Raw genomic sequence first — 21117 nt, forward strand, 5'->3', positions numbered from 1 at the left:
ACTATTCAACGATTTTTATCGTTTTTTTTTCGGATTGAATAGCAAAAAAAAAGAATTTAAATTATTAAAAACATTGAAAAAACGATGAAAATCGCCGAAAAATTGAGTAAATAGGGGTTCGCTCATGCTCCGTTAATAGAAACTTGACGAGATATCCGCTCTCAGCGTGCATTGATTTCGGACAAGAGTAACACCAGAATAATAGAAACCGATAAAAAATTCGGTCAAATTGATGGTTGAGTCACAAGGTTACTGTAGCCGTTTTTCAATTCCATCCTCAGAACAGAAGGATTTCGAAAACCCAAAACTTCAATAATCCGCTTTTTTCTGGCTATAAGTTGCTCCATAGACATTCCTTTCAATCTCTCAACATCCACTTTTTTTGTGTCATCATATGTCTCGTAATAAAACAAGATTTCTAATTATTATGCAAGGCGTCATAATATGTAGATGTTATCGTTGATAGATCAAATGTTTATCGGCAGCAGAAACAAAAGAAGAATTTCGAAATGAATACATATTTCCAGATTCACCAAACAAGGGATTAAAAAAAGAGTTTGGTTTCGAGTTCTCAAAAGATTTCGAATTGGAGCCAAGTGAAAAAACGAAAAATGAGTTCAAGAAGTCGATGAAACAAGAAGTGATAACTTCAGCTGCTTCTAGAGCTGTTCATTTAACAGAACAGCTGTTTAATGATACGGAGAAATTGATGAGTGATAAGTTTGATGGTGATTGAAACGACTTCGATCTTTAAGATTTCAATCCATTCCAGACACATACAAACAATCTGAAATTGCTTGGATGCATTACACATATGCAGATCAGTATGCAAAATATTTGTCTTTTTCTGCCATTTCCTCTAATGTTGCGGCTCAAATGATTTCAGAGTTGGATAATACAAGTGTTTTGAAATAGATTCCGAAATTTCAGCCAGTCTCCAAAAAGTTTGAAGAGCATGGTTCAGTTTTTACCAACAGAGAATACAAAAATGAAGGAGATTTGTCCAGTGAATCAGATTGAAGAATGTGTTATTGGAAAGTACAGGTGAATAAGTAAAAAAAAACATAAAATTGACGACTTTTCACTGAACGTTTTTCTCCGAACACCGTAAAACCTGTAATAGAAAGGCCTCCATAAGTTTCAACTTTGAGCAAATTCATCTCAGTTCCTGTTAGAGATATCAAAATGTGATTAACTGATAAATTGTTTTTGATATTACCATAAACGTTTTATCAGTTGACTACTTTTTGATATCTCTCACAGGAAAGGAGGGCTGAATTCAAATATAGCCCCCACCCCAATTCAAGTATAGCCCCCCAAAATGAACCATAGTAGAGCTCCCCACCTCCAACAATCTAGACACTTGCAGCAGTTCAAAAAAAGCCCCCCACCAATTCAAATATAGACCCCCACTTTTAAAGGGTCCATTCCAATTCAAAATTAGCCCTCCACCCATTCAATTATAGACCCCCACTTTTGCGTAGTTTGTGGTGTGTGAAGGGTACCGTAACCGTCATGATGCAAATTTTGAGCTTTTTAAAAAAATTTTCTTTGATTTTTTCGGAATTTGTGTCATTTTTCACCATTTTCCTTGTTTCTTGGAAACTTTTTCTGAAAAATACTTTTCATCTATGCATATCTTATCAGAACTTCCAAAATTAAAACATTCTAAAATTCAGGCTTAGGCAAAAAAATGGTGGGGACCTATTTTTGAATTGGTGGGGGGCTATTTTTGAATAGGTGGGGGGTCATATTTGAATAAAGTGGGGGCTCAGATAATGTTCTCTTTTTGGGGGGCTATTTTTGAATGGTTGGGGGGCTTTAATTGAAGAAGGCAGAGGTGGGGGCCATATTTTAATAATACCAGGTTCTTCAAGTAAAGGCCCCCACTTTGTACTGGTGGGGTGTCATACTTTAATCAACCAATTCAACTTCAGCCCCCCGGTCATATTGAGGTGGGGGGGGGGGGTCATATTGAGGTGGGGGGGGCTATATTTGAATTATACCGAAAGGAGATATATCAGCTCAAACTTGACAGTGTTGGGGTCCTTCTATTACAGGTTTTACGTTAATAAATTCAAGGGGACGCGACCCAATATCTGGATATTCATAAATTTTTAACAAGAATTCACCGATTTCTTCGATGAAGATTGTCGAAAAAAAAGAGCTAATGGGCTTCCTCTAATTGAGGGGCTCCTGTAATAGAAGAGCCCTTCTAATACACGTTTTATGGTATTTTAGAAAAACCGAAATTTAACTTATGTGTGAAGATGTATTGTTCCTTCTGTTCATTCTAGAAAGCTAAAATGGAATTTTAGGTGTCAGTGACACTGTGTCACCATAGAAAAAGGGGCGAAGCCTAATTTTGAAAACAAGTAGTGTCAACTTTGAGCTCATTTATCTCGATTCCTGTGAAAACTATTAAAAATTTGTCAACTGATGAAATATTTGTTATTTTATGATGAACAATTTATCAGTTAGCAACCTTTTCCTACCTTTGACAGAAACCAAGATCAATTGGATCGAAGTTAAAAGCCCTTCTATTACAGGTTTTCCTTTAAATGTTAAAATTTTTCCAGATCCTACACCGGACACTGTAATAATGTAAAAAACCCGTTGAATGGAGCATCGTATGAGAGATTGAAACGATTTTTGCCAGCAGATTATGCAGATGGTAGACACTTTCGAGAGCTGCCTCAATTTTTGAAATTCTAAGAATTCCAGGAATTTCTACACCTCGATCTAGTAAATCCGGTCAACCTTTGCCATCATCTCGTGCTCTATCAGCTCTTTTCACTCCATCTCCATCTGGACATGCCACGTGTTCTCTTCTGATTGCTCCGTTCCTTTCATTCATCTATGATGACATTGTTCATGTTCCGAGCAATAGAATTTTCAAGCGTAAGTTCTTTGGATTCGAAAAAAAAACAACAAAAACAAAAAAGATAGAAATAGAAAATACTTTATTCGATTCAAATCTAATATCCTGGAGCCAAACGAGCTGGTGGGCAGTGATCGCAGCTTCCTGGAGCTCCATTGTCTCCTGGTTGCCCAACCTCTCCTGGTGCTCCATTCTGTCCTGGTTGTCCTGGTGGTCCTGGAAGTCCAGATGGTCCTTGTCCTCCTGGCTTTCCATTCTCTCCTGGTGGCCCAGCTGGTCCTGGTTGTCCCGGTGGTCCTGGTCTTCCTGGTGCTCCAGCTCTTCCGGCTGGCCCAACCTCTGTCTTGTAGGTTCCTGGCTCTCCTGGTGGTCCTGGACGTCCTGGTTGTCCTGGGGCTCCTGGGATTCCAGGTGGTCCACGTGGTCCTTGATCTCCTGGTTTTCCGTCTTCTCCTGGGTTTCCTGGTGCTCCTGGTGGTCCATCTGGTCCTGGTTGTCCAGGTGGTCCAGCGTCTCCTGGTGGGGCTTCGCATGGGCATTGTGGTGGGAACAAGGAGTGTGGATCTGGTCCTGGTGGGGCTGGTGGTCCTGGTGGTCCGATCTCTCCTGGAGTTCCATCGACTCCATCGGCTCCATCGCGTCCTCCATCTCCAGCTGGTCCTGGTGGTCCACGATGGCAGGTACAGCAACCTCCTCCTTCAGAATTAAATGATTCAACTCCAACGGATGGGTTGTCATATCCGACGGGTTGATCACGGAGCTCTTGATCGTGAAGACGACGAGCCCAGAAGTCTTGAAGAGTATCACTGAAATATGATGGTTTCAAAAAGTTAAAAAAGGAAAAACTAACCGTTTCTCGAGCCTTCTGTGGTTAAGAACAATATTAGCCAACTTGGCGGAATCCTTCTTTCCTCCAGTCTCAATATCCAACATCTCCTTCCACATATCTCTTGCTCTAGCTTGGCAGAACTCCAAATCAAGTTGAACTTGACTTTCCAAAGTTTGAATGTAATGTAAAATCAAAGGGAAAGTAATAAGGCATGATGTGATGGCAACCGTTGAGAATACCACAGCCACAAAGGCAACTGGCCGAAGGGATCGTTTTTCTTTCTCGTCAGACATCTTCCTATAAAACCTTGAAAGGTGAGACGAATACCACGAAAAGAAGAAACACTTACATGCAGACCAATTTGGCAAGAATGAAGCAGTCAGAAGATTCGCGCGGTTTGCCCTCATTTATATACTGGAATCCGTTCCGCCGCACCGTCCGTTGAGATGACGTCACGCTGCGTCTCTCCGCGCGGAACGGTATTTCGGCGAAACGGCAGCCCGTTCACTTCACACTGTAGAAAGAAGCATAGGAATAAGAAGTACCTGACAGGAGTAGGCAGAATATGAAAAAGTCAGAGAAATTTGTTTGAGGGATGATGGAATCAAAAGTTAAAAAAATTAAGATGGAGAGTGAATGATTTAGTTTGTACTAGCATAAAACTTGAATAAATCGTTGTACTAGGATCAATTTTAGAGTGCAGAAATTCAAATAGTTCATCAGTAAACTGGCTGAGTTTCAAGTTATTTTATCAATTTTAAGCTGGGTTATTGCTAGTCAAAGTTGCTTCATGTCAATCACAGCGACATCTTCGGAAGATCATAAAAATACATTTTTTTTTTGGAAATTTCAGTAGCTTTGCATCAATTGTAAAATTATATTTCTACCAATTTTTGTGCTTTCAAGATACTTATGTCAAAAGATATATCCGTTTTATCAGCCCCTGTAATTTCGAGCTTCAATTAAAAAGCTAACACAATTTTTCTCATGGAAATTGTTTATTTGAGATAGAAAATGATACGAAAAAAATATGGAACCGAAACTGAATACGAAATATAGTTAATTGCGACGTTTTGGTTGTTGGACAACTCCGCCGAACTGATTCTTCTTCGAGAAGATGTTGCTGTTCGATGCCTTCGAGGCAGTCCATAGAACTGGAACTTTCTCCGAAATCTTCCTGCTTTTCGAGACACGCTCCTTCTTTGGACGTTCTGGAGTCACTGGTGGACTCATCGAATCTCTTCTCTCCACTTTCACAACGTAGACGTCGAAGTCCTTCTTCATTCGATTGTAGACGAATCGACGAAATGGACGCATGCTGTCCGGTTTTGGTTTTGGCTCAACGGCTGGAGACAAGATAGCCTGGAAAAATTCGATTTAGTCAGAAGATGATAGCATTATTATTATTCTGGTATGCACAATGAAGATGTGGAAGAGAAAATCTGGTGGCTACGTCCCGGCCGAACTACCGTAATTGACTAATATTTTTTACTTCCACAAATTTTTATCGATTTTTGTCCGTTTTCTGGCATTTTTTAGATTAAAAAAAATTTTATTTTTCGACTTGTTTGGGCGAAAAATCTCCTTAAAATAACCGGTTTCTGTTGTGGGACCTTGGGCAAAGCTCACTAGCTTTTCTATTCCACGGCTCCGATTTTTCCATACAAAAATATTAGACTCACCTTGATTGCTACCTGGGAACAGATTCCTACTGCTTCGAAAAACTTCCTGATGGTTTTCTTGTCTTTCACAATAGATCCGCCGTACTGATCGATGGTAGCCATTGTATTGATTAGTACAGATAGAATAGAGGACAAGGAACAAAACGAGACGATCTTCCGGTGAAGAATGAGGAGATGAATGAGAAATAAAGTAGTCTACCTTTTTGATCTCCAGGTGGGGCGCGAAAAAAAAATCAATGAGGAGAAACTTCCCATCGAGACCTAATAGTGCTCCTGGGAAAAAGGGTTATTTGAGGGCAACCTGCATGGGAAAAAACAATCTTACAGAAGTGTAGTAGAAAAGTAGAAGAGGTCCTTGTAGTCCTAGAACATCTTTATTTGGAAATTTTATTGAAAAATTGGAGAGCAGAGAACAGTATACCGTACTTCTTCTAATAGAAAGCAGCCCAAATCGTCAACTTTGAGTCCATATATCTCATTTCCTGTAAGAGATATCAACAAGTGGTTAACTAATAAAATATTCACCATAATTTCAAAAATATTTCATTAATTGGCAAACTTTTGATATCTTTTATGGGAATTGAGATAATTGAGCTCGACGTTAACGGTTTGGCTCCTATCAGAGGAACTACGGTGACTGTAATCAATCAGAAACAGTTCTCAACATTCTCGATGACATCTAGAACACACAAAATCTTATTCAAAAAAATTTCAGGTGACTTCTACGGAAATGAAAAAGCGATGCCACTTCCATGCTGCCGTGGAAACAACTCGCATCCGGAATGCTTTGAGATTCCCGTTCCGGACGATGACTCCCTTCAATCAAGTACATTTCGATCTTCTCATCATCGTAAAAAGATATTTCCAATCTTCCAGAGAATGTAAAATGTTTACCGTACTCCCGTTCTCTTCTCGTTCCAAACCCAAAATGCTCATTTGGTCAACGACAACAAGCCAACATGGCAACATCCTATCTGGATCTCAGTCAAATCTATGGAAACACAAATGGGTTTGTTAACCGAATGAGACTGTTCAAAGATGGAAAACTTGCACTTCGAGCTGTGGGTGGATTCAATAATCAAATGGGTGTTCCGCCAGCAAATTTGGATAACTCCATTTGTAGATCAAGCACTGGGAAGCCTTGTTTGTTAGCTGGGAATAATAGGTATCAGAAGACTAGGTGAAAAAAATGAAAGATTAAAATTTTCAGAATAAACTTCTTGCCAACATCCGGTGCTATGTACACGATCTGGATGCGTCAACACAACCTGATTGCTGAAAAATTGAGCTTGGTGAATCCCCATTGGGATGATCAGAAGCTGTTCGAAGAGGGTAGAAGAATCACTATTGCTCAATTCCAACATGTCACTTTTAAGTGAGTTAAATTGATACCGTAAGACCTGTAATAGAAGGGTCCTCTAACTTTTAACTTTGAGCCAATATATTTCGCTTCCTGTTAAAGATATTTAAAAAAGTTATCAACTGATAAAATGGTCGTGATCTTATTTATATGTTATATAAAACTAGGCTTGGTCATGCTGAAGGCGCACCAGCCATTAAGGTTTACAAAAATTTATTTTTCAGTTGATTCTTATCCATTTAGACTATTTTCAAAAGTCTGGAGCTCGGCCGATTACTTCAAAATTTTTGGAGTGATCCGACACTTGATAGGCGAGTTCCAGACTCTAGAAAACTGTCAAAACCAACTGAAAAACACTGTTTTATGAAAAATAACAAATGTACTGATTAGCCAGACTTTCGTCTGTTGATCCCTTTCGCCGCGTAGAGGCTTAGTACATGAAAGGGTCCCCGTCCGTGGCCTCCGAGGACCATTGTTGGATAATTTCCAAAGTTCCTTTTCCCTTGTAAGAAGTTATGCGTACGCTTTGTATTGTTATTTGTTCATTTATTTTAATTTTTGATTAAATCTTTTGTAAAAAGGGGACCTTCAGTGGAAATGATTTTACCTAGCCATGAACCCCGAAACATGGCGACCCTTAGGGCCTTCTTGTATTTTTTTCGCATTCGACCAACCAAAATATCAAAAAGAAAATGAACCAAAAGAGTAAGCTTATGCAAAGAGCTTCTAACCAGAGAGAAAGTGCTTGTGAAAATTATCCAGCAATAAAATTCAAAAAGTGGGATTTCACAGAGTGTTTTTTTTCAATGCGTGGACTTTTTTCAACGGAGACAGAAGGAGGGGATGTGAAATTATATTGATTGATTTATAAATTTTTGCGTCACGTGAATAAAAATAATAAATTTTTTTGAAAAGCTCGAAAATTAAATATAATTTAACGTGAACTAAATAGGTCAAAGTAAATTAAATAGTTTAAATCGCGCCGAAGGCGCACCTGTCAGCTTTTTGAACTTTTCGGCAAACATGCTGGTGTTATGATAAATAATTCATTAGTTGACCACTTTTTCATATCTTTAACCGATACAAATTGGCTCAAAGTTGAAAGTTAGAAGGCCCTTCTATTACAGGTTTTACGGAAAGTTGTACTTGGGCTTATGATAGAGTTTCAGCGAGATGGTGCCAGTATTGGTTGGAAAAGAACAATTGAGAGTAATGGGAATCAAATTGCAAAACAGTGGATATGACTCGGGATATGATATTGTGAGTTTGGATTCCAAATCAGAAGAAAAAGTCCTGAAATTCAGAACATTGATGCATCTGCTTCTAACGTGTTTGCTGCCGCCGCTGGTCAATTCTTCTTGACTCTTCTTCCAAGCAAATTCAGCATTGAGGATCGAAAGTTTGCTTCTCGAAGCGAATCTCTTTTGAAAGTAACTGTAGTCAGAATATGTTTTTAAAATAGACAAAAATATTCCAGCACTTTAATGATCCTGCTCTGATCTACGAGAAGGGGAAGATCGATGGAATGCTAAAGTTCTTGTTGAATGCTCCGATTGAAAAACCAGGACTTCATAGCTCTCCACTATTGAGAACTGCTTTCCAGAAAAGTTAGTATTATGCTTTGGGTTTTTCGTGAATCAGAAGGATTCATTTCAGAAGACGAAGCAGATTCCGTGGACATCATCGCAATGGTGATTCAAATGGGAAGAGACCATGGACTCCCCAGCTATCTCCAATGGAGGCAGTTCTGTAAACTCGAAGATGTCAATTCATTCCTGGCTCTTCAATCTATTGTATAACTTCTGAATAATCTCTCAAAATCAAGTTTAATTTTCAGTTCAAACCGTCCGTCAACATCTCCGACTTTGAACGTTTGTATGAGTCTCCAGAAGACGTTGATGTATTCGTTGGAGGGCTCTCCGAGCAACCAGCCAAAGGATCTCTCCTCGGACCAACATTCGCATGTCTCTTCGCTCATCAAATGGCTCAAACCAAAAGAGGAGACAGGCTCTGGTATGAGAATTTTGTTTCTCCATCAGCGTTCACTGCTCCACAAATTGATGAGATTCGGAAGACAACGATGGCAAGAGTGGTTTGTGATAACACGGATACAGTAACCCATGTTCAGCATCATGCATTCTCCCTTCCGGATGACTATGGGTAATTGAATTAGGTTCCATTTCAAAAATTAATAATTCATCTTCTACAGAAACTGTCCATTGAGTTGTAACTCTACCGGAATCATCCAACCATTTGACGCCAAACCATTCAAAGACGATGAGAAGCTAGCAACCCTTCCAATCACCAAAGAAACAATTGAGAAAGCGATTCGATTAGGACTCAAACAGTGGCAGAGGTACGAAGAAGGAGAAGGTAGAAGAATCAGTGCCCAACTTTCTGATTCCTCACCATCTGCTCTTGTATCTCATGCTCTTCTGATGGCTCCAAAGAAGGAATCAATCGATATTGCAAGAACTGCGTCAGTTCTTCGAGAAGCCACAAATATTTTGGTTACTGGAAATGGGTTGAATAAAGATGAGAAATTGCCGGACCTGGATGTAGAGACACTTCAGAAGATTCTACCACAGATTGATATTGGAAGCGTTATTGGAAATTTTACGCCGTTTTTGGGTCAGTTTAGGTTAAGGGAAACTAATCTTCCACTAATTTTGTTTTCAGCTCGAGATCCCCTTCCCAAAGAACAATGCCTTCCTGAACCCCTTCCATGTGATCATACATCCAAATATCGTTCCTATTCTGGATGGTGTAACAATTTGAAAAATCCAAAGTTTGGAAACGCCTTCACCCAAATGCGACGTCTTCTGGATCCAGCTTATGATGACGGTTTTGACACGCCACGAACTCGTTCCGTACTTGGATCGGAACTCCCTTCCGCCAGAAAAATCTCAAATATTGTTCATAGTGACGCTCCAAAGTTCCACGTCAAATTCACCCACATGTTGATGCAATTCGGTCAAATTCTAGATCACGACATGATGCATTCTCCAATTTCTCGTGGACCAAAGAACACAATTCTGAATTGCTCATCTTGTGACTCAGCTCAAACTCTTTCCATCCATTGCTTCCCTATTAAAATCGAACCGGATGATCCGTTCTTCCCAGCACGACACAGTGACGGAAGACCCAGATGCATGCCATTCGCTAGAAGTCTTCTAGCTCAAGTTTCTCTCGGATACCGTAATCAGTTGAATCAGTTGACATCATTTTTGGATGCGTCTACGATTTATGGGTCCACTCAATGCGAGGCAAATAAGTTGAGATTGTTCAGTGATGGAAAGTTGAACTTCACGGATTTGGGATTTAACAAAGAGGCTCTTCCACAAGGAAATCAGGAGAGGGATTGTCGTTCGATTCTTCAAAATCGACAAAGAAGATGTTTTGTGGCCGGAGATGAAAGGAGCAATGAGCAACCAGGACTGACGGCAATTCATAATATATTCTTAAGAGAACATAATAGGATTGCAAGATATTTGAAACAAATCAACAACTTTTGGAGCGATGAGAAGTTGTTCCAGGTAGGAGCTTTAAGGAGCTTCTCAGCTTTAAAAAAATTCAAAACGTAAAATCATTTTCTAGGAAGCCCGTCGTATCAACATTGCACAGCTTCAAAACATTGTCTACAAAGAATGGCTTCCAGTAGTTCTTGGATGTCAGAACGTGGAAAAATGGGGCCTAATGCCGCAGTCATCCGGATACTTTGAGGGATACGATGATCAGTGTGATGCCACGATTTCCCAGGAAATGTCAACGTCGGCATTCCGATTCGGACATTCACTAATTCGTGGAGTATTCACAAGAATGAATGATAACTTCCAGAATATGACAAATCATGTGAATTTGACGGAGACATTCTCCAACCCATCACCAGTTTATGATAAGAACTCAGGACATATGGAATCGATACTAATGGGATTGATTGGAGCAAGCAGTATGGCATTTGATAGACACATTGTCACTGCTGTTCGAAATCATTTGTTTGCGAAACCAGGAGGTCCGTTGACTGGATTAGATCTACCAGCAGTCAATATTCAGAGGGCTAGAGATCATGGTGTACAGGGATATAATGCTTACAGGTATTTCAACACTTCAATTCAAATTAACTAAATAAATTCAGAAAGTATTGCGGTCTTCGAAAAGCATCAACCTTCTCGGATCTTCGTGACACGATGACGTCTGACGCTGTAACTGCGCTCGAAACCGCTTATGCTCATGTAGATGACATTGATTTGTTCCCTGGAATTATGAGTGAATCGCCAACTCGAGGATCTCTTGTGGGACCAACACTTGCTTGTTTAATTGGAGAACAAATGCAGAGATTGAAGAAATGTGATCGATTCTATTATGAGACAAATGATGCGATGGTCAGATTCACTCCGGATCAATTGGTAGAAATTCGGAAAGCGAGTCTTTCAAGGATCATTTGTGATAATAGTGAATATGCAGCAAATATTCAACCAAATGTATTCTTAATGCCGGATGACTTAGCGTAAGTTGGACTCTTGGGTGCTAGTTTGTGAACCTCCGCGTTGATTCCATAAATATAATAATGCAGCTCGATATTTTCAGAAACTCGCCAATGTCATGTTCGGAACTGCCAGAAATGGATCTGAATAAATGGGTGGATCGTGACTACTGTCTTGTGGATGAACGAGTTGTAAACCGCGGAAAAACCAAAAGAATAACTCCATGTGTTACCTGTACTTGCACTCTTGAAGGTCCCGAATGTCATTCGATCACAATCAACGACTGTTCCCGTCTGTTTCGTGATTTCTCACTTGCCGATGTTCAAAAGGATCCCGTATGCCTCATTCAATGCTCTCAGCAACTCAAAAAGCTTTGAAACAACTTCTTTTAATTTATTTATTTTCTCTGATTTCTCTGGTATACCAAGACATGTACATAAATAATTTATTTTCTTTGAAAACACTTGATTTGCAAAAGATCATACATATAATCCCATTGTGTCCCAAAATCAACCAAACAAACAACAAACATTTTCATTTGCATAACCCGATTTCGATAACGGAAAAAAGGTTGTGACTGGCCACCAGTCGTTGTGTTCTCTTATCAGTTTTCTAGCATCATTCGTGTCGATTTGTTGTTGAAACTAAATGTCGTTGCCAACTAGATTCCCGAAGAATTTCCAGCTGGCAACTGCCACCGCTGCATACCAAATTGAAGGAGCCAAAGAATTGGATGGTGAGTTTATCGAGAATCGAGGAAATCCTGAAGTTATAATATCTCTAGTTAGCTGATCTAAATGCTGAAATTTATGACCCGGGGTACCTATATTGTACTCCAGTCATTATGTCATCATATTTATCAAATTCCTGCTAATACTGTTTTAACAAATTGCGTCATTAGGAGTCTAGACTACAAAAAAAAATTTGAACGGACGATTGGCGGCTGAACGGCGGCTGAGTAGAAGCCGGGACATGCAGCTACGGACGGGTGAAAGTCGATAGTCGTTAAAAATATGAATTTTTAGTTTAAAAATAAGGAAATTTCAGAATATGCTTTAAAATTTGTCTTCTCTGGTGACTCAAAATCCACACAACAGATTCCGAATCTCAACTCGAATCCATCATTCCATTCGAGGTTATACATAAGAGTCTATATGACTTTGCATTCCTATTCGGTAGCTGAAAAGAAGAATGGTCTTTTTAAAAGTCTATAAAATATCTCTTTTTATCAATTTTCTCTCTTCTTCCTCTCCCAACACCGATATCATTATTTTTCTTCTTTCTCAATCTCTCCTGTCTCCTTCTCTTTCTTTTTTTTCCGTGTCCTCGGTAGTATAGTGGTGAGTATCCGCGTCTGTCACATGCGAGACCCGGGTTCAATTCCCGGCCGGGGAGAAACCTTTTTTATGCGTTGTCAGTTTCTAAACCCTCACACCTTCTTCAACAGTGTTCGAAAACCCATTTCAATTACCCGGAGAAAACTGTCATACTGTAAACACTATAATAGGACGCTAAAATATCTTGCACTGGAACCGAGATAAACTGGCTCAAAGTTGAAAGTTCTTGAGCATACTCAATTAAAATATTCATTGCCTTCCAATAATTAAACTATTCCAGGCCGTGGATTCAGTACTTGGGATGCAATCCGCTCGGAATACGGGCGAATTCGTGATGCTTCTGACCCAAATCTCTCTTGTGAAAGTCGTCTGAAATACAAAGAAGACATTGCGCTTCTCGCGAAAATCGGCGTCACGAGCTATCGATTCTCGATTTCATGGTCCCGTGTCCTTCCGAATGGAACACTTTCTGAAATCAGCGAAGAAGGCGTCCAATATTATCGTGATGTTTGCCTCTTGCTTCGAGACAATGGAATTGAGCCAATTGTATGTTTGATTCTAAAAAAACATGAAAACAGAGAATAAGGAAAACATTTTAGGTCACACTTTTCCATTTCGATATGCCTCTGGCTATCTACGACAATGGAACATCATGGTTGAACAAGGAAAATTGTGATCATTTTGTCAATTTTGCGGATTTGTGTTTCCAAAAATTCGGGGATTTGGTGAAGACGTGGATTACATACAATGAAATCAACATGCAAGCATGGTCTTCAGTTGTGAAGCTTACAGGAGAACAATGGCTTTGTCCAGATAGACCAGAAATCGAGAATCATAATCAATCGCCATACATGTTAGTCAACTATTTGAGATTGAAAATACGCAACAAATGCTCTAATTACCGTAGTTTCAGAGCTCTCAAAAACATGCTTCTTGCTCATGCGAAAATCTACCGTAACTATGAGAAAAACTACAAGAAGATCCAAAATGGAGTTGTTGGAATCACCAACGGAGGTCATTTCTGCTTCCCGGCTTCTCATTCTCCAGAAGATCAAGCGGTTGGTTTGTTCTTTCTTATTTTGAGTTTTACGTTGAAAAGTTTAGGCTTCCGAGAGAGCTCTTGACTGGTTTTTCAAGAGCACCATTGACCCGATTCTCTCTGAATCTGGAGATTTCCCAGTGTCTATGAGAGAGAACCTTTCATTTTTGCCAAACTTTACCGACGACGAAAAGGCAATCCTTAAAGGTTTGTGAAGAATGCTAATTGGTATTGAACACGATTTTTTATTGAAATGATGATTTAATCAATTGGAAATATGGCTGAAAAGGTGGATAAAATATATAGATTGTTAGTTATGAAGTCTCGGTTGTTGAACAAGTCCGTTGAACTGTTTCTTGCTCAAGAGATTGACTTTTGGCGCCTGTGGAGCAACCCATAAAACTGGTGTCTTCTTTGACACCTTCTTTTTCAATCCTCGCTTCTTTTTTGGAGCTGACATCGGTTTGGCTGGTTTTTTCATTTCGATTTCAATCTCAATATCGAATGCTCTTTTCATCGATTCATAGATGTGGAAGCTGATTTCATTCTTCTCGATTTCGGATTCCGATGGAAGAATTGTGGATGGGGTGTGACGAGTCTAGGAAAAAGAAGTTTCCGTAAAACCTGTAATAGAAGGGTACTCTAATTTTTAACTCTAAGCCAATCTATCTAGGTCTCTATCAAAGATATAAAAAAGTTATCAAGTGATAAATTGTTTATCATGATATAAGACGGTAGAAATTTGAAGAATTTTTTTCTCATTTCTGAAAACCGCAATTTCTCAAATTTTATGTACAAAAAGAACAGAGTTAATAGAAAGAACAAAAGTTTTTCGAAAAGTTTGTCTGTTCCACAGACTTCGTCCAGTTTCGCCTTGGCTTTTTACAATTCAAAAATTTTCTGTATGAATATTCCAGAAATCAGTCAAAGTTATAGAAAATGTTTATTTGATGGATCTGAAAATGATCTTGAACAGAGAAATAGGTGGACAAATTAAAATTGGACAGTGTGCACAGTTGGGACAGTGGTAGTAGTTTGCTCAAATCCGGGTGACAACCAATCTTCCTGCATTTTGAACTTCTTGATGCTCTGTGTCTTCTTTTTTTCTACAGGTACAGAATCGGTTTGTCTCCCTATTTTGTACTTTTTTAAAGGAAAAAGTGGTCATGCCAAATTCAAGTATTATTTGAATTGTGCCACGAGAGGGGACAAAATCGGTAGGCAAACCGATTCTGTACCTAGTGAAACAATTCAAATTTTCTCTGATTTCACGTGTCTTTTTGTGGATTTTGAAACATTACTCATGAAATCCGATTTTGAACCAATTTTTTGATCGACACTAACTTTCCACAATACGCTTATTTGGATGAGAGTGATATCTGAAATTTTGGATATTTTGAGACTGCTATCCAATATCCAATCAGCTAGCCAACAGTCAATCCGATATCAACAACAAGTACCATCAAAAGATGAGAAAGAATTCGGATCGAGTTTACTTACTGTTAACGTCGGATTAGCTTCAAAATATCCAAAATTTCAGATATCACTCTCACTCAAATAAGCGTATTGTAGAAAGTTAGTGTCGATCAAAAAATTGGTTCAAAATAGGATTTCATGAGTAATGTTTCAAAATCGACAAAGACACAAGACACGTGAAATCAGAGAAAATTTGAATTGTTTCACTAGGTACAGAATCGGCTTGCCTACCGATTTTGTACCTCGTGGCACAATTCAAATAATACTTGAATTTGGCGTGAACACTTTTTCTTTTAAAAAAGTACAAAATCGGGAGACAAACCGATTCTGTACCTGTAGAAGAAAAGCAGGTACAGAGCATCAAGAAGTTCAAAATGCAGGAAGATTGGTTGTCACCCGGATTTGAGCAAACTACTACCACTGTCCCAACTGTGCACACTGTCCAATTTTAATTTGTCCACCTATTTTTCTGTTTAAGATCATTTTCAGATCCATCAAATAAACATCTTCTATAACTTTGACTAATTTCTGGAATATTCATAATTTTTGTACAGAAAATTCAGACATCTGGTGAAACTGAAATAAATGCTACATGGTACATGAAATCATCAATTTGAGCTGTTTCTATACACGCGAAAAAAATTCTTCAAATTTCAACCGTCTTATATCAACAGTGTTTTTTCAGTTGACACTTTTTTGATATCTTGCACAGGAACTGAAATAATTTAACTCAAGCTTGACAGTGTGGGGCCCTTCTATTACAGGTTTTGCGGTATTTTTGAAAGAAAAAAAAGATGCTTACCATGATTTTGACGAGTTCGAAGTATCCCTTGTTACGTTTCTTGACATGATCTATGACTTTTTGAACAACAGGCATCGCGATGAATCGACCGATTAGTACAGATAGGGAAATACAATAGAAAAGAAGAAGAATAATATTCTCTGGCGGACTGGAATGATGATTTTGATTTTTATTACAAAAACGCGCGGGGAGGTAGATCAACAGGCGGTACCACGGTAGATCAAAACTTCAGTTTTTGATCTAGAGCAATTTCTGAGATTACGATAAATAATTTTCAGGTAGCACCGACTTTCTTGGAATCAACTACTATTTGAGTCATGTGGTCCGAGGTGTTAGCGATAATGAAACCCCACCATCGCAATCCGAAAGAGACGGATCATATGCATTCGTTGAAGGAAAATGGGAAAAGTCTCTAGTCACCGTGCAAACTTCAATAAAAAATAGAAATTTCAGAATCTGCGGTGATACTTGGATTCGTTATGCTCCAGACGGATTACTGGCTCTCCTGGAGTACGTCAAAGAGAAGTATAACAATATCCCGGTGTTTATCACGGAGAACGGATGTCCAGACATCGTTGGAGAGGAGAAGAAACCTGTGGAGGAGATTCTGAACGACACACATAGAATCAAGTACATCACTGGACATTTGGAAGTGGTAGCGAAAGGTAAAAATCAGGTGAAAAAAATTTCTCCCCGGCCGGGAATTGAACCCGGGTCTCGCATGTGACAGACGCGGATACTCACCACTATACTACCGAGGACACGGGAAAAGAGAAAGAGAAGGGGCAACAGAAATAGAAAAAATATGATAACGATGTTAGGAGAAGAAGAAGATTGAAAATTGATATTTTCCTTTTAAGCCATCGACGAGGGTTGCAACGTCATCGGCTACACATTGTGGACACTCATGGATAACTTCGAATGGGATGACGGATTCGAATTGAGATTTGGGATCTGTCGTGTGGATTTTGAGTCTCCGGAGAAGACAAGAACCATGAAACAATCGGCGAAATTTTATCAAAATTTTATTCGCGAATTCAAGAAGCATCATAATCTCTTGTAATCTTTTTTCTTCCGAAAACTTTTTCTGATTATAGTAAAGTAATTTTTTTTCGTTTTCATGTCAATTAACACGGCATCGCGGAAGGGAACTCGAACAATTTTGGGCGCGTCGCGTGTTGGCGTAGCGGTCGCCCGAACTTTGCAACAGGTGCAACAGAGAAACATTTCTTTAGGTGCCAGTCCGCGATGCCGTGATATTCAAGCGATAGGAAAGTAACAACACGTTTAAGTCGAAAACCGTAGCAATAAGAATGGAAACGGGGTGGTTAATTAGAAAATAAAAATTTCTAATAGAAAAAATGAAATTAGCAATCAGACACAGATCGTTCTACTTGTTTTCCATCTGGCTCAATTAGCAAACTAGATGCTCCACACAGATTCGTTGGCTCTGCTCCAAAATTTGACATTGAAATTGTCGCCGTGGATTTGCCACCTCTAGAGTGCCGTCGAAGAATCGTGCTCCGGACCCGTTCATATCTAAAACTTCGGAATTTTACTGTCTGAATGTCTGGAGTAGCTAGCTCACCTCGTTTTGCATGGCATCAAAAGTATACTTTTGAAAGCTCTTCTATATTTATGACTGTAGGCAATATAAATTATGGGATTCAGCGAGCTAGATAATAGGGACATCCATTGAAAAATTGGGCGGATCAGCTGAAAATTTTTAGATTCATATTTTCAAGTTTTGGTTCCTATTTACCATAGAAGTGATACGAAACACTTCGGATCTCTGATCGGCAAAAAAGAAAAAGTAGGTGAAAATACAGTAGAGAGGAAGCCAACAACAAGCGAACACAATGATGACAGTGAGCATCATTGTAGCTACCCGGAGCTTTACTCGGTCTTCTCGCGCCTGAAATTTTTTTTTACAAAATAAAAAATTGTAGAGAGAAATATAATACCCTTGCATCAACAGCTAAACTTCTATGAGTGGATACGGTAATAAAGATTTTCGTGTAGAGACCCGATATTAATCCGAACGGAACAATGAAAGCCAGAAGGAGATTCACAAAAAGGAAGTATAATTTTTGATCTGTTTGTGATGTGCATAACCGATAGCCGTAGTTACCCTCCTGCCATACTATCTGAAAACTTTCCTAATTAAAAAAGAAGTTATCATAAAGACCCACCAAATCATAGTTATACCAATTGGGGATTCCGAAGATGGCAGCCACAAACCAGACAGTGAAAATGACGTATTTTGTGTACTCTCGATCCCAGCTAGTATTGTATTTCAGAGTATGACAGATTGCCAGATATCGATCAGCTGTTACTGCGACCAAAGTGTAGACAGAAGCGAATGATGTTGATGCATTCGCCCACGTGGATAGACGACAGAAGAATTGACCCCAAAGCCATTCTGGAAAACATACTCCGACTTTTTGATTGTAAAAAATGATGGAAATTAGGTTAACCCTAACAATGATACATTGTCCTTAAAAATCTTTCGATGATTTTTTTGAATGTTTTTTGCAATAGTATTAGAAAAATATATATTTAACTTTTTAAACATTTTAATGCATTGAAAATTTTTGATAGCCCTCTTTGAAATCGAAAAACTAGCTCTAGATTACCTTAAACATTCCAATAGAACGCCACCAAAATCGTCAACTTTAAGCTCAGTTATCTCACTTCCTGTAAAAGAAATCAAAAAGTGATAAACTAACAAATGTTTATCATAGTATCAAAAATATTTTATCAGTTGACACATTTTTGATATCTTTCATAGGAACCGAGATAATTGAGCTTAAAGTGCACAGGGTGACATTCTAATAGAAAACCACTTTAACAGAGTGCCACCCAAACCGCTTTGATACCTTTGATACCACATACCACTTTGATACCACATATATGATTTTCTGTGGAAGATATCAACAAGTAATCAACTAGTAAATTGTTTATCATAATGTCACAAACATTTTATCAGTTGCCCAATATTTGATATCTCTCAAAGGAGCCGAGATAAATTGGGTCAAAGTCGACGATTTGAGTGGTACTCTATTAGAGTGTTTACATCTCAATCGCAACACTAGAAAACGTTTTAAAAAGGAAAACCAAAAAAAGTTTGACCCCGGTAGGGTTCGAACCCTTGATCTCTAGATCGCCAGTCACCCCTCTACCCAATTGAGCCAATAATACAAAAGCCGGCAAGAATGTAATTGCGATGAGGAAATTTATGAATTTTAGTCCAGCTTTTTGATAGTAATGCAAATTGAATCAAAAATTTGAAGTTCCAATATTCAAATGAAAATATTCAAATAAAAAAATTACCTGTGAATATACTGTTGATCAGAGTTGTCGGAAGACAAATCCACAGAATGAACAAATCCGCCAGAGCCAACGAAAGAATCAAATAGTCAGTGGTGATGTTGAGATTCTTATGAGCCCACACTGCCAACACGACAAACGTGTTTCCCAGAACGCCGGTGAAGAATACGGCTCCATAGGCTACAGTATACAGAACAGTGAGTTGATAAGAGTGTCTAAGCAATGGGACACCGTCGAATTCCTCTTCAAACAGTACAGTAGGCTCAGTCGATGAGACGAAAGACGAAGAGTTCATAGTAGAGAGGAGCCGTCTTCAATTTGACATTGGTATAGAAGTTTTTTTGTCTGGAAAAGGAAAGAAAGAGTTGATTGAAGAGGAGACAAAAGAAGAAGATGAAGATAACCCAATGACGAAATGCATTAGTCGGGGCCCCCAGAGGCATGTTTCTCAATGAATTAAGGACAATCAGAGGGAAGAAGGAGGATTGGGGCGGCGGTGAGCTCACAGAGCCCAGATCACTTTTAGAAAAAAGAAAGAAAAAGAAAAATTTAGTGAGAAGAAGAAACCGCCTTTTTTTCTCGCCGCCAGGAGGAGGACAAGGGGGAACTATATTGAGGTAATTAGGCTACTGACTAATATTTAGAGAAGAAGACACTGGAAAAAAGCAAAACATTTATAGAAGGAAGAGAGTTTGTCCATGCGGTCATGATGGGATAAGAGAGAAGGAAGCGTCATCCGGAAGAAGTCACGGGTAAATTGATTACTGGTCTCGGAAGAAGAAGACGAAAAAGAAGGAGAAGAAGAAGAAGATATCGGTCTCTCTTTTCAAGCGTTCGCTTTTTTTCGGGGTAGCAGTTTTCAGCTCCAAAACGCAAGAAGACGTACATTTTTTCAAAATTGGACACTACAAGTTTTTTTTGGTTCGGAAAAAAAAGAAGAAAAATATGTCATATGATTTGGGGGATAGTTTTTAGCCACGACTGATATAGATGGTTGGGTTGGGAAAACAGGAAATTAATGAACTTTTTGGATTTATAGGACAGTTTGATGAGGTAAGAATAATGATAAACAAAGAAAGTTCTAGAATGAGATAGGTGAATGGTTCAGAGATGAGGATATGAGGGGGCTGGAATAACTGGAATATAAGGAAAAAATGGTAATGAAAAAGAAGGAATCGAAGTACCTAGTCGGGATTTTAGACTACATGGAATGGGACTTTTCAGAAAATCCAAACTATGGTTTGCCCTCAAACTTTTTCATTTTTTAAATACAGGGTCTCGGACTGATAAAAAGGTATATCTTTAAACATAAGTATCATGGAAGCACGAAAATTGGGAGAAATATAGATTTACGTTTGATTCAAAGTTACCGAAATTTTAAAAGCGATTACTCAAGTCTAAGTATTTTTATGATTGTCCAAAGATTGTCCGAAGAACAGCGCAATGTGCACGCCGTTGTGATTTTCATGAGACGCATGTCTCAAGAACCAAAAACTTGTGATTTTCATGACACGAAGCAACTTTGACAAGCGATAACTCAGCTCAAAGTTGATAAAATAATTTGGAACTTGGTCAGTTTGCTGATGAATTCTTCGAATTTTCGTACTATAAGTTTGAGAAAAGAAGAACGCTTTACTCTAACTTCATGCTAGTACAAACATTAGTCCAGGTAATTATGCGCAACCCTGTATTTTTGAGCGAATAATTAACATATTAGGTTGGCAGGAAAGTAACTGTCCCTTGTTTTATTTGTGAATAATACAAAAGCAGGAATATTCCAAGATTAGCAGTATGCACCGTCGTGGTCCACGACATGATGGCAATGTTCTGATAACTTGTGGATACAATACCTTCAAAAGCCAGCTAGCCGCGAATCAAAGTATTCATTTTTTTTTCC

The 21117-nt window shown here is 38.8% G+C and overlaps 4 protein-coding genes and 2 non-coding genes across 6 annotated transcripts; 3 read left to right on the forward strand and 3 right to left on the reverse strand.

Moving 5' to 3' along the window:
• Positions 1 to 628: 628 nt before the first annotated feature.
• CBG17660 lies at positions 629 to 11613 on the forward strand (the record flags this gene model as incomplete). The annotated part of the gene is made up of 20 exons (XM_045235961.1): positions 629 to 728; positions 773 to 824; positions 931 to 1044; positions 2580 to 2674; positions 2725 to 2901; positions 3232 to 3292; positions 3439 to 3538; positions 5005 to 5047; positions 6108 to 6218; positions 6269 to 6557; positions 6603 to 6767; positions 7922 to 8012; positions 8057 to 8182; positions 8230 to 8359; positions 8409 to 8545; positions 8590 to 8912; positions 8962 to 10288; positions 10350 to 10846; positions 10888 to 11257; positions 11284 to 11613. 20 exons carry the CDS (start codon positions 629 to 631, stop codon positions 11611 to 11613), a joined length of 4638 nt encoding a protein of 1545 aa, XP_045096280.1.
• Cbr-col-14 lies at positions 2979 to 4003 on the reverse strand (the record flags this gene model as incomplete). The annotated part of the gene is made up of 2 exons (XM_002634273.1): positions 2979 to 3687; positions 3732 to 4003. 2 exons carry the CDS (start codon positions 4001 to 4003, stop codon positions 2979 to 2981), a joined length of 981 nt encoding a protein of 326 aa, XP_002634319.1.
• Positions 11614 to 11884: 271 nt separating the features above from the next.
• Positions 11885 to 16953, forward strand: Cbr-klo-2 (the record flags this gene model as incomplete). Its single annotated transcript, XM_002634271.1, has 7 exons — positions 11885 to 11972; positions 12854 to 13119; positions 13173 to 13426; positions 13487 to 13631; positions 13678 to 13819; positions 16169 to 16555; positions 16751 to 16953. 7 exons carry the CDS (start codon positions 11885 to 11887, stop codon positions 16951 to 16953), a joined length of 1485 nt encoding a protein of 494 aa, XP_002634317.1.
• Positions 12560 to 12631, forward strand: CBG28885. The gene has a single exon. It is a non-coding gene (tRNA).
• On the reverse strand, positions 16580 to 16651 carry CBG28684. The gene has a single exon. It is a non-coding gene (tRNA).
• A 304-nt stretch (positions 16954 to 17257) lies between the features above and the next one.
• CBG17657 lies at positions 17258 to 19515 on the reverse strand (the record flags this gene model as incomplete). Its single annotated transcript, XM_002634270.2, has 6 exons — positions 17258 to 17429; positions 17479 to 17606; positions 17653 to 17805; positions 17855 to 18037; positions 18083 to 18312; positions 19224 to 19515. The coding sequence occupies 6 exons, from the start codon at positions 19513 to 19515 to the stop codon at positions 17258 to 17260; spliced, it is 1158 nt and encodes a 385-aa protein (XP_002634316.2).
• Between the last annotated feature and the right edge of the window lie 1602 nt (positions 19516 to 21117).

The sequence above is a fragment of the Caenorhabditis briggsae genome (genome assembly GCF_000004555.2).
Source record: "Caenorhabditis briggsae complete genome, chrIV, whole genome shotgun sequence".
Lineage (NCBI taxonomy): Eukaryota > Metazoa > Nematoda > Chromadorea > Rhabditida > Rhabditidae > Caenorhabditis > Caenorhabditis briggsae.